Consider the following 16,084-nt stretch of genomic DNA (forward strand, 5'->3'; position numbering starts at 1 on the left):
TAAGTTACTTTTTAGCCCTTAGATGGGTTTTCCATTATACCGAAAGCTTTTCCATATTTTACCTCTCTGGGTAGCCATAATAGCAAAGTTTAACATAGGTCATTCACGAAGATTATGAACAGCAGGGGTCCAAGGTGACTTTCCTGAGGTACTCCAAATGGGGTGTCCAAAGTTCGTGATTGTGAATTCTTACTTCTCGTGAAAGCCTGTCGGTGCAATAGATATGAGGCAATCCAATCAAGTGACCAAGCTGGAAAACCTATGCGACCCATCTTTGCAAGGAGTATTTTGTGCGGGACAGGAAACTAACCTAACGCATGAAATTCGTCACCATGGACCGTTTCTTTACGAACCCATGCTCAGAGATGTTAAAATCGCGAGTCTACATACTCGCACTTTGCCCTTCTTTGCAGAACGATTTTATTTCGTTAAACTCAATCTGCAATGATGCTATCTAAAGTTCAACTCGGAAAGCATCAGGAAGTAAGCTTCGGGTAAACTCGGCAGGAGTAAACAGCAATCGGGGGGGGAAACATCAGCGAAGCAAACGAACAGTTCTGCGAATTAAAAAAAAATCGTTTTCGTTCGGCAGCCGAACACATCAATCGGACAACGCATGGGGGCGTGGCTTAAATTGATAGATACAAGGGAACGGGAAACGAGCGAGAGAAGGGTGCGAGGAATGTTAACTCGGTCCGTCGGGCAACGATCGCTCGTGAGCATTCGTGTACGGTAAGCTTCGTTCTGTTGTTTCGTTGGTATGATTTTATTCCTGCGAGGCATGGAAAACATCAATTCGGAAATGTTCTCTTCGTTTTGTGTGCAATCGCGTCATGATTGGAACGAAGATAAAATCAATCTGCACACAACAAGTTAAACTCGGAAAAAATCAGCCGAATGATTCTTTCCGAAGCGAGTCTACACACCGCTGCCCATGCTGAGACTCTGAGCTAAGAGGTTTTATGGCAGCTGCAGCTTACAATCGCTAGTGCATTAAAACTTTTGAAATTGAATTCAAAATTGAGATTGGGCGGTAGTTTTAGGCGTGATGGTATTCCGGCAACCGTGTAGCGGGTAACTGATTGAACATTCTTATTATATAGTCATTTATATGAGGAAACACATCTTACCTGTCGGCCACTTATCTGCCGCTCATAGCAAGTCCGTCCCATTTGCTTTTTGTTGAGTTGAGAAAACAGCAATTGAATTTTGTTACTTGTTTTGAGAAATTTCGTATTTTCCCGCAGTTTTGATGGTGGCAATCAACAGCATTTGTTACTTACGTGACAAATAAATACTTTTGCATCATTGCTCGTTCAAAAATACCAAAATTTGGTTTGTTTGTGATGAAAATTATACTATGGGACGCATATGCGATTATTTTCATGGTAGGTATCTAGCAAAAATGACAGCAGTCCCATTCCATAGCCAACTGCCAACGCTGATGAAAAAATAAGGCCAGAAGCGAGCTTGTCCCGGTCTATCGGAACCTATTTCTTGAACAACCTATGGTTAGCATTCCAGATTGCCCAAGTTCAACCAGTCTACCGGATCTTTAAAGAATAAATGGGAAATACCAGGTCTGGTCCGGTTCCCGGATATCGAGGAAAAAAAACCGATTTTTTCTGAATTTCTTTCACCATTTTTTCAAAATACAAACCAAAAACTCTATTTCATTCATGAAATGTATCATTTTTGGGACAAATTATTTCGAATATAAAATAAAACAGCTTCGCATACATTTTTGGAATAGTAAAATAAGATTTGAACGCCCGCCGTTGATGTGTCTTGGTAAAAAAATCTGTATTCATGTGTTTATTTTTTACCTTTTATTGGAAAATATCTGGGTTTTGACCAGATTTGACCGGTTATGGCCCGGTTTTTGAGTTTAAAATTTAGAAATCTATTGCACAGGAGATTGCCTTATTTTTGGGTGAAAATGATCGAATTTTCTAAGCCGAATACGTTCAGAAATAAGCTTAGAAAGCTTAATGTAGGGTATGAAGAGAACTGTAAGTAAAGACCATTTTTACGTTATTATTTTATACAATTAAAATTTTAAGTAGAATGTTCGGAAAAATAGCCAAAAATATTTAACTTTTTTTTATAACATGCGAGAAATTGCTGTAACAACCGGGTTGATCTGTATCATATCCAAAAAACTGCAGGCTGCACAACTGTAACAGTAGCAACGTAATATTTCAAAGCACACTACATGGTCGTCTATCACTATAGTTATTGACTTTGGGACCGACTTGTGATGATTTTCTCGATGGGCTTCGAACCCAAAAGTTTTCTTGCCGATACCGGGAATCGAATCCAGTATTTGTTTATTTGTTTATTTGTATAAAAAATCAACGGATCACATGTTGATCCAAATGATAACTTAATCCTAGTTAACTTTCTAAAATTAAAATCCACTCGACACAGTTCTAGACACGTCTAATATTTTCTTTCGGAACACATTTCTCGAAACGTCAAAGTCAAAATGCTCAGCAAAACGATTAAAAGTTTTTAAGATTCCCACAAAAGCGCTGTTGGCCCCATAGTTGTTAAGACGAATGGGAACGTAAAGCTGCAAATGCTGGTTTCTTAATCCTCGGGGTCGTACACTAAGAGGGACAGCCTCCAGCAGCGTGGGAGAGTCAATTCTTGATGTCAGCAGGTCAGCCACAACCAGAGCTCGAGTAGCGTTCCTACGAACTTGAAGCGTATCCAAATCTATGAGGCGGCAACGATTTTCGTAGCTTGGCAGACGAAACGGATCGTGCCAATTCAGGTGACGTAGTGCATACCGCAGGAAGCGCCGCTGGATAGCCTCGATTCGTTCAGCTCCGTTCTGATAGAAGGGGCACCAGACAGCTGATGCGTACTCGAGGATGGAACGAACTATGCAGCAATAAAGACTTTTAAGGCAGTACACGTCTTTAAAGTCTTTGGCCATGCGAAACAGGAATCCAAGGTTTCTAGAAGCTTTGTCAACAACATAGTTCGTGTGAGTCTTGTACTCCAGCCGTTGATCGAGGATAACTCCTAGATCGTTGATGTGTTCGACTCGGGTGATGGTATCGCTTCCAAGGATGTACTCAGCATGAAGAGTGTGCCGCTTACGGGAAAATGTCATAACCGAGCATTTGCTGCGGTTCAAAGGCAGGCAGTTAATGTCGCACCAGTGAGCAAATTCGGAAAATTGCTGCTGTAAAAAGTCGATGTCGTCTTGGTTGTTTATGGCGTGAAAAAGTTTGAGGTCATCAGCATAAGCGAGTTTGGTGCCGTCCAGAAGCGAGAGTGCGTCATTGAAGTAGATTACGAAAATTATCGGTCCTAAATGGCTTCCTTGGGGCACACCTGAAGGGGCAGCGAATTGCCTGGAGAAGGATTCACCAGTTCGAACGGATAATTTCCGTCCCATTAAATAACTCCGGAACCAATCCAGAAGAGATCCACAGAATCCTAAGCGTCCGAGCTTTGCTATAGCAATATCATGGTTCACCTTGTCGAACGCAGCAGAGAGATCAGGGTAAATGGCGTCAGTTTGGGTCTTCCTGGCAAAGCAGTCTTGAATGAAAGATGTGAAGCTCAGTAAGTTGGTAGTTGTGGATCGTTTCGGCATGAATCCATGCTGGTCGTTGGAAATGTGAGGCTTGCAGAACGAGAAAATAGGATCCATAACAACCAGTTCAAAGAGTTTGGATATCGCGCATAGAGCTGATATCCCACGGTAGTTACTAACATCTCGCTTGTCCCCTTTTTTGTGGACAGGAAACATATGAGCTTCCTTCCACAATGAGGGAAAAATTGCATTGTCCAGCGATGATTGAAAAATATATTTGATGGGAGTCAGCAAAAGTGGCATAAAACGTTTTAAAAAAGTTGCTGGTATACCGTCCGGGCCCGTAGAGGTTGAATTTTTCAACTTTGCTGTCGCTTTCAAGATGGCTGCATCTTCAATAAGGAATCCATTCAAAGATGAACCTAGAGGTAAAATATTCCGGACAGCCCTGGTTAGTTGCTCTGAAGAGATGCCCTCAGTTGTAAAGACGCTTGAGAATTTCCCGGCGAAGAGGTCACAAATTTCGGGGTCGGAATCAGCTGTGTTGTTGTCCAGAAACATGTGGGACGGGAGCCCTATTTCTTTCCGCTGATTTTTTACGTGCTTCCAAAATTTTTTCGGACTGGGCTTGAAGTTTCGCTGTAGCCGATTAAGATAATTTTGGTAGCAGCGCTTACTGGTCTTTTTATATGCCGAGTTCAGTTTGCGGTATTCGTTCTGAGCGTAGAGCGACTTGTGCTTGTTATAGTTACGAAGAGCACGTTTTTTAGCTGTCTTGAGTTGCCGCAGTTCTTTAGTGACCCACGGAGTCCGTAGATTAGCACCTACGCTACGTTTCGGCACATGGCGATCGATGGTGTAACTAAGGATATTCGTAAATGTCTCTGCAGCTGCGTTGGGATCAGAAAGATCGAGCTCGACTTCCCATTCAATGGATTCCAGAACCCGCGATATAGCTTCGAAATCCATATTCTTGAAATCTTTATAGTAAGACGTTTTCTCAATGGGAGAATATGACCTAGCGGCACCGAGTGAGACCACCAGAGCTGGATGATGTAGGACAGCTTTGACGAGTGGAGCGGGAGCTAAATTGATCGTCGGAGTCCTGAACCCTTCGTTAACAAAGCAGAGGTCAAGCATCCTGCCGTTCTCGTTTTCAATGTTATTTATCTGACGTAGAGTCGCTGTGCTTAAGGCATCTAAGTAGACACTGCAGGGCGCCGTGAAAGAAGAACGCGCAGGATCTGGAAACAGAAAGCCGCCTTGTGAAGAGCACCATTTCAAGCCAGGCATGTTGAAGTCGCCGATGACGAGGATGTCATCTTCAGGACAGCAAATGGAACTGACTTTGAAGAGGCAACGTGAAAAAGAATCGGCTACAACCAGGTCACTGGAACGATCAGGAGGCACGTACACTACGCAAACATAAAGTTTCCGATCTCCAAGATCGATGCGGGTCCAAAGAATTTCCAGATTAACCCAAGAATCGTCTTCAATAAGCATGGCGGGGAGTTTAGATTTAACGGCAAGTAACATACCGCCTCCGGTCGACTTTTTGCTGTTGAGTGGACTTCGATCACAACGAAACACTGCGTAATCAGAGCCGATAACCTGACTAGATAGAGTGCGGTCGTTAAGCCATGGCATACCAAAACCAGACTAGCGCCAGCTTATCCGCTAGACCACATCGCGCTACAGATCGAAAAATGGAGTTATATTACAACAACATTTTTTTAAAACCACGAATATAAAAGTTAAAAATCCTATCTTCCTCGATTTGATTTTTACTCTAGAATGTGGTTGAATATTTCTTTTCATTTTTTCAATAAATTATGATAACTTTATTTATTTAACCGTTTGTGCTTTTCGAAAATATTGAAGCGGGAAAGGGGAAGGCGACAAAAAAAAAGAATTTGTTATTTGTACCGGCCTTAGTATGCTTTTCATTCATCTTTTTCGACATGATTTTGTGACAAAAGATTAGCCATGAAGAAAGTACTAAAAAGGAACTCCTTTTTTTATGCATCCGAAGAAAAGATCGCGATCAAGCCACTGGCGTCCAAGCCGATGATCAGTGGGGCCATTGATTGTAAAATTAATCGGGCTTTAATTGTTGCACCTGTATTGGTGAGCCCGTATTAACTAAAACCACCCGTTCGCTTAACGACGACGCGTGCGTGCTGTTCTGTTAGTAAACAAACGTTTTATTGCGCCGCGCCAACTCAAGAGTGAGGGACCACAAAACTCGACCTCAGTCGATCGGACTCCGTCAGTCAGTTATTTCGCGCACCTAAGAAAAGTGAGGTGGATATCACCTGAGCAAGTTTAGTTCACCTGCCTTCTGGGAAGCAAAATCCGTACACGATTCGAATCGAAAGAAACGCGCGCGCCCGCCCGTGTGTGCTTTCGTCAACTTTCGAAGAAAACTTCCATAGTTGTTTATTCTTTTGAAAACAGTGTCATTTTCTAAACTTTTCTTATCCGGGAAAGTTTTGCACACTACTCAAGTGAGAAGAACAGAGGAAAAACATCGATTGTGCTAGTGCCAGCTCGAGAAAAACTTGAACAGTTCATCTTATCTTGTGACTTTATTCTTTGCACGGAAAAATAAGGATCATCAAATTTATTCGGAGAAGTTTCGCCGCCCTGCTCAGGATTTAATTAAATCGTCAAACCGAAAAAATGAACACTTTGGTGAGTACCTACCACTTGAAGAATATGCTTCTTCGGTTTCGTGTTTACCACCATCATTGTGGGTGGGTGGGAAAAGCGGAGGGTGCGAATAATGTGCCGCGAAACACTACATTTTCACGATTTCTCAAGGGCTTCCGAGCGCGAGTAACGGTTCAAGTGGGACAGGATTTCTCAATTCTGGTTGACGGATCCGTTTGTCAGGTGCTTTTCAATTTTTGATCACTCACAGCTGACTGTTTATAATATTCACGTTAGCAGAAACGTTGTAAAGTGTCTATAATTAGAGAAAAAAAGCACGTTATAACAAACTTAATTCGACAAATATGATTAAATTATTGAAAAAATATTTTTTTGTAATAAAAGGAGGCTATCAGGCTTTTTCAGAGAAATAATTTCATACATGTCGGGAATTCCCGGGAATGAAACTATGATTCCCGGGATACGGAAATTTCCAAATTTTTCAAATTCCAGGGAATTCCCGACCGGAAAACCCCAGGACGGACACTCTAATAGAAAGTATTGTATGCTTAAGGTTTAAGATTATACTACTTTGAAGATGTCTTGCTCAAATTAAGACTGGAACAAATATCAATTTCTTTTTTTTGTTACCCCCCCCCCCCCCCCCCTTCGAAATTTCTAAAAACCCGAAGGGGGGAATAAATAAAGTTTGAAGTAATTTATATAAATTTCGATAAAAAAAATTCCAATATCTGAAAGATTAAAAGACCCAAAAACAAATTTAAGAAGATGGATTTTATTTCACCTTTTGTTTTCTTGATTTGATTGAATTATTCGATAAAAAATTACTTGATTTATGAGTTTTGTGCAACGATATAGTTTGTAATTTTGTTGCATACAAGCTTCCGTGCAATTTATTCCACTCTGTTGTGGTATGAGCCTACTTGGTTGAATGATTTAACTGAATCAAAGCAATCGAAAGATTCCTTTTAATTCAACCACGGTACCGTGGTTGAATTAAAAGGAATCTTTCGATTGCTTTGATTCAATTTATTCCAATTTATTTGTTTTTCGCATTATTTTTTAATGTCCTCCCCCCTCACGATGTTCCAACTCTGAGTGACAAAAGAAGGATTTGAAATTTGTTGCGGCCTAATTCTATATCAAATAAGCTTGCACCTGTTTCGACATGTCTTGTCCCAGATTTCGCAGGAAACCAATTATTTCTGTGATTAACGCCTAAGAAGCAACAAATCATCTGATATGTTGGTGACATTATGAAAATTAAAACTCCTACTTTATCTGGTAATATCATCCGGTTGAAAATAATCAACTCAAAAACAGGAGGGGCATTAAAATGGAAAAAATAGAAGGAATTAAAAACTCAATAGTATATTCGACACAATATTTGGCCGAATATTCTTTTGTCCCAATAGTGTAAAAGGTCAATATTCGGTATTTGGCCGTTGGCCGAATACCACTGCTCGGTACATCTCTATATTTAATATTCGTAAAATTTGTTAAAAATATGAAATTCCCTAAACGTCGGAAAAATCGAATCTCAAGTTTCAAGATAAAGGGGGTTATAATATTTGCAGATAATCATCATTAACTAAGTCTGCAATTAAAATATCTGTAACTGTTTTCTACGTTTGAAGGCATATTAATTGAGTCTCAAATAGGCTAAATTTGGTTTGAAGTTGGAGAGTTTTTTAAACTTATAATGTAGTTTTAAAGTTTTAAAATATCTGTTTTTTCGAAGCCTCACAAATAACATCTTTTCTGATAAAATGAAGAATTTAGAAGCAAATGGGCTGTTTCATATGAAAGTTTAACTTTTTTTCCTTTGTATAGGTACTGTTTTATAGTTGTTTTTATGGTCATTCTATGATAATTTTAGGATATTAAAAAAGCAGATATTTTCTATGAGAAAGCCTGTATAGAAAAAATGGCTAAAAACGCTATCAAATGGTTAAGTTTGAATAAAAAAAGAACATTATTACAGCGGGAGGATCTAGGGAATTTCATGGAGGTAAATTTTCATTTGTGAGAGAGGCCAAAAAATTTTGAGAAATGTTTATAATTGTTGCCCCTAAATGTATGCAGTAACATTGTCCATCTTTTGAATGGCATGGCAATGGCGAAAATCGTCCCCATCAAATTGAATATTTTTTTGGTTGAAAGAAAACGTTGAAAAATTCAATTGAGTCCAAATAAAAAACTACTATTTTTGATGAGTTAAGCCCTCTGTGCTAATTGGCATCAAAACAATAATTTTGAAAATGTTGAGATACGTTAAAACCACAGTGATCAAAGTTACTCCGGAACATAAAATCTGGTTTTGTGACAAACATTTAGCTATAGCCAATAAGGTCGTTTTAATATTTTGCAAATAATGATCATGTTTAATACTACTTACCTCAGTAAGTATTTTAAAACTTTTTAGTGTTACAAAAAAGCAATTTATTCCAAAATATTCGAAAATGAAATAAAAAGCGAAAAATGTTCCCACAGTTAACGATACCCTTCTTTTATTAAATTTTAGGAAATGTACCTACTTTTTTTTAGTTGAAGACATATTTTTAGAAAAACGTCCGGTTTATTAAGTTTATGTTCCTCATCTTATACAATAATTAACGAATAAATTCAACTTATAACAAAATATTTAAATATTAAATTTTCACGAAGGCTTCTTTTAGTTGTTGTAATAAACAGTGAGCGTAACAGTATTCAATATTATGCACAAAGGCAATATGATTGAATGCCTCGTTCACAGGCGTGGTCCTAGAGCTCGCTCTTGGGGGTGTGATTTTAAAATTTTTCAAAAATCTACCTATAAATATACATTAATATCAAGTTAAAAATCGTTCAATTTTAAAGAGTTATGTGGGGGGAAGGATGAACTTTTTCCTCCAATTTGATCTCGTTGAACTAAATTTAAAATATTTTAACTTTTCAACCCATTTTCTAATTAAACTTATTTCGATATTCATTGATATAACTTCAATCTCCGAAGCTATAATTGATAGAAAATGTTGATTAAAAATTGATTTTCGTATTTTGTTTACCAGGAAGTTAAAAAAAGCTTGAGAAATCCCTCGTTTTAAATGCAATTTGTCAAATATAAAAAAAATCACTTCGTGTTGAATGAAATAATATTTTAAGAAACTCTTCAATCATATATTTTTCCTCAGCTTCTTCATATTAGTATACGGCAATCACAAAGAAATTTTGATGATTCTAATTTTGCAACTATTCGTTCGATAAACACATATTTGAGATAGATATTTTTTTGATTATAGAATTGCTATAAACTTGAAACTGATTTTGAAACTCCAATATTTTCTAACAATATAATATTTTCCAGAATAGTGTTTCTAAAATATCGTATATTTATCAATACTGAAATTCATTTCTCATTGTAGATTGTAGTCCATAAATTTCATTTCTAAATCTAAATTTAATTCTGCAAAAAAAATTAATAAGTATCTGAATATTAAAACTTTTTTCGATCTGAAACGAATGAAATGAAATTTTTATCATTTGTTTAGGGGGTATGAATAAAATTAAAAACACTTTTTTATTCCTTGAATTCTTCCCAATTTTCCCTAATTTTGAAACGATTTTTAGACATAATAAAAACAATATAGAATGAAGGATCAATTTCTGATAGCATGACGCAAAAAAAATCACGTTGGTACAAAAAAATAAATAACAGCTGATTTTGAAATGAATAATTTTTTCGATAACTGCAAGGATTTCTTTTTGATGTTTAACAGTTCTACGGAAATACAATAATTTGACCAAATTGGAAAAAAATAAACCAAAAATGAATTTCAGATATTTTTGAAAACAAAACTTTTTGCAGTCTTCTACATTGTTGGTCAATAAATTAAAATCTTTAATATCAAACATCTTCTTAGATAGCTTAAGTACAGCGACTCTGCGTCAACTCAACAATATCGAAAATGAAAACGGTCGCTTGCTCGACCTCTGCTTAGTCAACGATGGGTTTAGAAATCCAACAATCGATTTAGCTCCTGCTCCCCTTGTTAAGCCTGTCCCACATCACCCCGCCTTAGTGATCTCACTCGATGTTGCCATGATATTTGCTCCCGCAGAGAAAACAAGATCCTTCTATCATGATTTCAAGAATGCCGACTATATAGCTATCTCTCTTGTTCTGGATTCTATTAATTGGGCAGATGAACTAGATTTCTCTGATCCTAACGCAGCTGCCGAAAAATTTTCGAATATCCTTAGCTACACTATCGATCGCCATGTGCCTAAACGTGCCTAAATGATCTACGAACTCCCTGGGTTACTAAAAAACTGCGGCGACAGAAAACTGCTAAAAAGTGCGCTCTCCGAAACTATCATAAGCACAAGTGTCACGAAAAGGAATACCGCAAACTGAATTCTGCTTACAAGAAAGCCAGCAAACGTTGCTACCTAACTTATCTGAACCGGTTACAGCGAAATTTCAAAAGCAAACCGAAGTCGTTCTGGAAGTATGTCAAAAACCAGCGAAAAGAATTCGGACTCCCGTCCCACATGTATCTGGACGACGATATTGCTAGCACTGACCCTGGAATCTGTAATCCGTGCGCTGAGAAATTTTCGAGCATTTTCACAAGCGGGTTCATCTCTGTAGAACAACTAACCAGGGCTGTGAGTAATGTCTCACCTCTAGGCTCTTCTCTAAATGGTATTCTCGTCGACGATGCAGCTATCTTAAAAGCAACTACAAAACTCAAAAACTCTACTTCTAAGGGCCCGGATGGAATACCAGCTACTTTCTTGAAACGGTTTATGCCGCATCTGCTAACTCCTATCAGGCATATATTTCAAGCATCGCTGGACGGCGCAATCTTCCCCGCTTTGTGGAAAGAAGCATATATGTTTCCTGTTTACAAAAAGGGAGATAAGAAAGATATTAACAATTACCGTTGCATCTCAGCTCTATGTACTATTTCAAAACTGTTTGAGCTGGTTGTGTTGGATCCCATTTTTTCATTCTGCAAGCACCACTTTTCAGACGATCAGCACGGTTTCATGCCTAAACGATCAACTACCACAAATTTACTGACGTTCACATCTTTTGTACAAAAAGCTATGCCAGGAAGACCCAAACCAATGCTATTTATACAGATCTGTCTGCTGCATTTGATAAAGTAAACCACGAGATTGCTCTCGCAAAGCTAGGTCGCTTGGGCTTCTGTGGGCTGGAGTGGTTTCGGAGTTACTTAACGGGACGAAAGTTGTCCGTTCATACTGGAGAATCCTTCTCGAGACAGTTTCTTGGCTCTTCCGGAGTGCCGCAAGGAAGCCATTTAGGACCAATAATTTTTGTCATCTATTTTAATGATGTTCTGTCGCTTCTCGATGGCCCAAAATTCGCTTATGCCGATGATTTGAAACTGTATCACACCATCAATGGTAGAGAAAGACGACATCGATTTCCTACAACGGCAGTTCAACATTTTTGCTGACTGGTGCGACTACAACTGCCTACCGCTAAATCGCAGTAAATGCTCAATCATAACTTTTTCTCGCAAGCGACACCCTCTTTATGCTGAGTACATTCTCGGGGATGAAATAATTTCCCGGGTTAACTAAATCAATGATCTGGGTATTATTCTCGATCAACGGCTTGAGTTTAAGACTCACACGATCTACGTTGTAGACAAAGCCTCCAGAAATCTTGGTTTCTTGTTTCGCGTGGCTAAAGAATTTAAAGATGTGTACTGCTTAAAGAGCTTATATTGCAGCATAGTCCGTTCCGTTCTTGATTATGCCTCCGCTGTCTGGTGCCCTTTCTACCAGAATGGAGTTGAACGAATCGAGGCTATCCAGCGGCGCTTCATGCGATATGCCCTTCGACACCTGAACTGGCAAGATCCTTTTCGTTTCCTCAGTTATGAGAATCGTTGCCGGCTGATAGACTTAGACACGCTTCAAGTCCGAAGAAACGCTACACATGCTTTGGTCGTTGCGGATCTCCTTACATCGAGGATTGACTGTCCCTCGCTGCTGGAAGCTATTCCTCTCAACGTGCGAGCGCGAGGATTGAGAAACCAGAATTTGCAACTCTATGTTCCCGTTTGGCTGAATAATTATGGGTCTAACAGCGCTCTTATAGGCATCCTAAAAACCTTCAACCGTTTTTCGGAGTACTTTGACTTCAGCGTTCCCAGAAATGTTTTCCGTAGAAAAATATTGGACAAGTCACAATTTACTCAGATGTACTTATATTTATGTAAATTTATATATGTAACCTAAAATAAAGTTATCATTAGGATCTAAATTTGATCTGTTGATTTTTATACAATAAACAAGAATAATTCTTGTTTATCTAAATTCGATCTGTTGATTTTTATACAATAAACAAGAATAAACAAGAAAATACAAACCTCATCAAAATAGAACTGATGGAGCTGTTGGGCTCAAATATTATGAAAACGGTCTGAGAACTGACACTATTGATTCCATTTTGTAGCATCATTGAATTAGTGTTCAAAAGTTTGGTTTCTTGTCATATTTTTTTTTTCTTCAAAATTGCTTTCCTGTAAAAAAAATCAACAGCTCTTACTTGGAAAAATGAATTTTACCTAACAGTACTTATCCACTATATTAATCACTCTTAGTACCAAAATTTTCCATAAATTTTTTTCACTTTAACAACTCGACTTTTCACCAGAGTTTTCTTTTTGACCTCGAAAACATTCGATACTTTCAACCGTTCCCAGATAAAATCAGAACTAACACTCTTGGGAATCCCACGGATTGGCCCTGAAGAATCCCTAATGAATTCTCCCATAAAGTCCCGGGGCGAATTTTCTCAGATGGATAGCCTCAACCGAGGTGGTGGCAAAAGGAAATGTGATATACTACTACACTCTACTTTTATTTTCCCCTCCATCGCAAGGGGCTTCAGCACCCACTCTAGTGAACCAGACTTTCTCCACTCGATCTGTTGTTTGGCTCATCTTCGGAGCTGGAAGCTTCACTAAAAGTGGTTTCCCCATAAATGGGTACCCGTGAGTGGAAAACTTTTCCCGTTTTTTCCCACTTTCGTAGGGTTCCTTTTTTTGCGTTCCATTTCTACACCAACTCCCGGATGAAAGTTGGGGGGAAACCGGAGGAAAAATTCGGACTAACCGACCGACATCGGAGGCAAAGTGGTTGAAAGCAATGAAACGAAATGAATAGTATAGTGGTGATGAAAGAATAAAATGGAACAGGCAAAAAGTTATTATTTTCTTCTCCTACCCAGAGAAATTGTGACCATAAGGTCGACATTGAAGTGGGGCTGATTGTGATGCGTCTCAAATTGGATTAGGGCGGCTTTTTCGGATGTCAGAAGTCTCCCGGGGGGACATTTTAGCCTGTGGTGAGTGGAACCGCAAAAAAAAAAGAAAACCTACATAGGCGACATAAAGCTGAAGCGGCAGGCTTTTCCTCACAACTGTGATAAAGCGCTGTGGGTGCAAATTGTTTGACAGTATCAATTGGAATTGCCTCGATTTGTTGGATGAGAAATGTGCCAGGGCTTACGCAATCTCGGACGATTCAGAAGAAGCATCGTTCAGGCAGGTGGTGTCTGAACGATTAGTTTTTACTGGAACAATTTTATTTGGTAACTTTCAACGTACCTATTTAGCAGGTGTTCTCCAAAGGATCGGCCTAATTCCTGCACTAATTTGACAAAATTCATTTCTGACTGGTTCAGTTTGTTGTAGCTTGGTCTACGAACAAAACCATTTTTCTCAGGGTTAATGTACGACACTCTAAGCTCAAAAGTGCTCTCTCAACTTGTTTACTAACTACTTCTTGTGTTAACAACTTTTTGAAACCAACGAAAAGTTTGCCAATTGGGATGAATTTCTTCCTATAAAATGGAACAAACAGAGACAAATTTTCTGCTTTTAGTCGACATGTTGCAGCACCATTGCATTTGAATGAACATTTTTTTACATTTTTTTCTGTCAAAAATGTTTTCTAAGATAAAGCATAAGGATGCTGCATACATTTAGGGGTAAAAAATACCACAAAAAAATTCTACTAGTTGAAATCATAAAAATTAATGTTTGGAGGGATGAAATTTTGAAAATAATAAACGCATTATGCAAAACAATTATATTCCAGTACCTATATGGATAAAGAGACGAACCAGCCCGAGGCTGAAATTCTCTATAATAAAGAAAAAAAAGTATATGGATACGAGATTTTAAAGGTGAAACTTTGACTTGCATTTTCGTGCATTTTAGTTAAGACTGGTAACTGAATTATAAAAATATTTGTTTAAAATACTGTCCGTGGATATTTTTACAACAACAGAGTCTTGGTATATGATGATAAAAGCAATATAAAGTTTGCAGGCGATATCATAAACAATCCATCATACTGGGTAAAGTTTTTTACGGCATCGAAAAATGAAACAATTTGGACATCTCTTGCCCGATTTTTTTAAATTTTTATTGAGAATCTAAAACTTTAGAAAACTATCTCACGATATGAGAAATTAAATGATAACTTTATTACATTATCAACACGAGTTTGCTCTCTGCCTTCGAGCCGATCAGTCGCGTTTTATACAGCGTTCTTTTTTCGGATCCAAAAGGCAACAGATTTTTTTTTTAATTGGATGTGTGACTCAGTAAAGCCGTGATGAGTCCTTCACCAGGAGACCATCCTGGTCGGACCATTCCCGAATGGATGGACACTGAAAACCTGCAAGGTAGACTTTACTACATGTTTTTGCGTGCTAGACCAGGCCACACACTTCCAAAAAACCCTTTTGTTATTGGAAGATCGGTCGAAGAATATGCAGGAAAGGTGGAAGGAGGGTATTTTGAAAAGCGGAAATCGTGGTACGTGATCAAAATTCGTAGTAAGGACCAAGGAAGAAAGCTTTTCACTCTAAGTGCTTTAAAAGATGGTACACCAGTTGAAATCGGTCGCCATCCCGAACTAAATTCGCGGAAGTTTGTTGTTCTGTGCAATGAAGTTGACGATATGAGTGATAAAGAACTAGAAGAAGAACTTGCTCCCCAGAAAATAACCAACGTTCGTCGCATCACAAAAAAAACTGCTGCCGGTGTCGTTAACACCCCAACTCTGGTGTTAACGATTAACTGCACTATCATACCAGAGTTTATTAATTTTGGGTTACTAAGAGTAAGAACAAGACCGTATTATCCTCAACCGATGTTGTGTCGGAAGTGCTTCACTTACGGCCATCCAAAAGTTAGATGCCATTATGAGATAGCATGTAATATATGCTCATCTAATCATGACAGCACAAATTGTACCACCAAAATCAAACACTGCAAGAACTGCAAACAAAATCATTCCCCCACTGATAGATCCTGCCCGATATGGGTTTTCGAATCAGCAGCTCTAAAATTGAAGACCGATCAGAGAATTACTCTAACAGCAGCACGTCAAAAAGTACAAGAAAACAATCCCAACACCAGCTATGCCGATGTCGTAAAACGACAAATTCATGCACACAATACCCACCGTACAGATCATCTAGTCCAGAAAGCGCCGCCGCAACAGAAAGATTCAGACCAACACGAAAGCCACCAACAGCAGCAACAAACAACGAAGCAAATTTCAAAACGAGATCACCTCACTGCAGTCACTAAAATGCCAGTTCCCGTGCAGGATTCTGATTCCCCCCCAAGGAAGAGAATTACCTCGCAGCCTCCCCCTCCCGTGCCGGTAGAAAAAGTAGTAGATGCAAATCTACACGCAGTTGGCGACAACTGTACAATAACGACCCGTGCACGGAGCGCAAGCCGTTTGAAAACCTATCCTCACTCCACTTCCCTTCCCAAATCCTGACCTCCCGTCTCCTAATCCATGAATATT

General features: G+C 38.8%; 2 protein-coding genes across 2 annotated transcripts in view; one reads left to right on the forward strand and one right to left on the reverse strand.

Moving 5' to 3' along the window:
• LOC129737585 (uncharacterized) overlaps window positions 1–5,200 on the reverse strand; it is a 40,622-nt gene extending 35,422 nt beyond the window's left edge. The window contains exon 1 of the mRNA XM_055728745.1: window positions 3,918–5,200. Within this exon, the coding sequence (XP_055584720.1) occupies window positions 3,918–5,200 (1,283 nt within the window). The remainder of the gene's footprint in view (window positions 1–3,917) is intronic.
• Window positions 5,201–5,787: 587 nt separating this feature from the next.
• The window catches only part of LOC129739424 (activating signal cointegrator 1 complex subunit 2 homolog), a 32,385-nt gene continuing 22,088 nt past the window's right edge, over window positions 5,788–16,084 (forward strand). The window contains exon 1 of the mRNA XM_055730876.1: window positions 5,788–6,247. Within this exon, the coding sequence (XP_055586851.1) occupies window positions 6,236–6,247 (12 nt within the window). The 5' untranslated portion in view covers window positions 5,788–6,235. The remainder of the gene's footprint in view (window positions 6,248–16,084) is intronic.

This window comes from Uranotaenia lowii, chromosome 1 (assembly GCF_029784155.1).
Source record: "Uranotaenia lowii strain MFRU-FL chromosome 1, ASM2978415v1, whole genome shotgun sequence".
Classification (NCBI taxonomy): Eukaryota; Metazoa; Arthropoda; class Insecta; order Diptera; family Culicidae; genus Uranotaenia; species Uranotaenia lowii.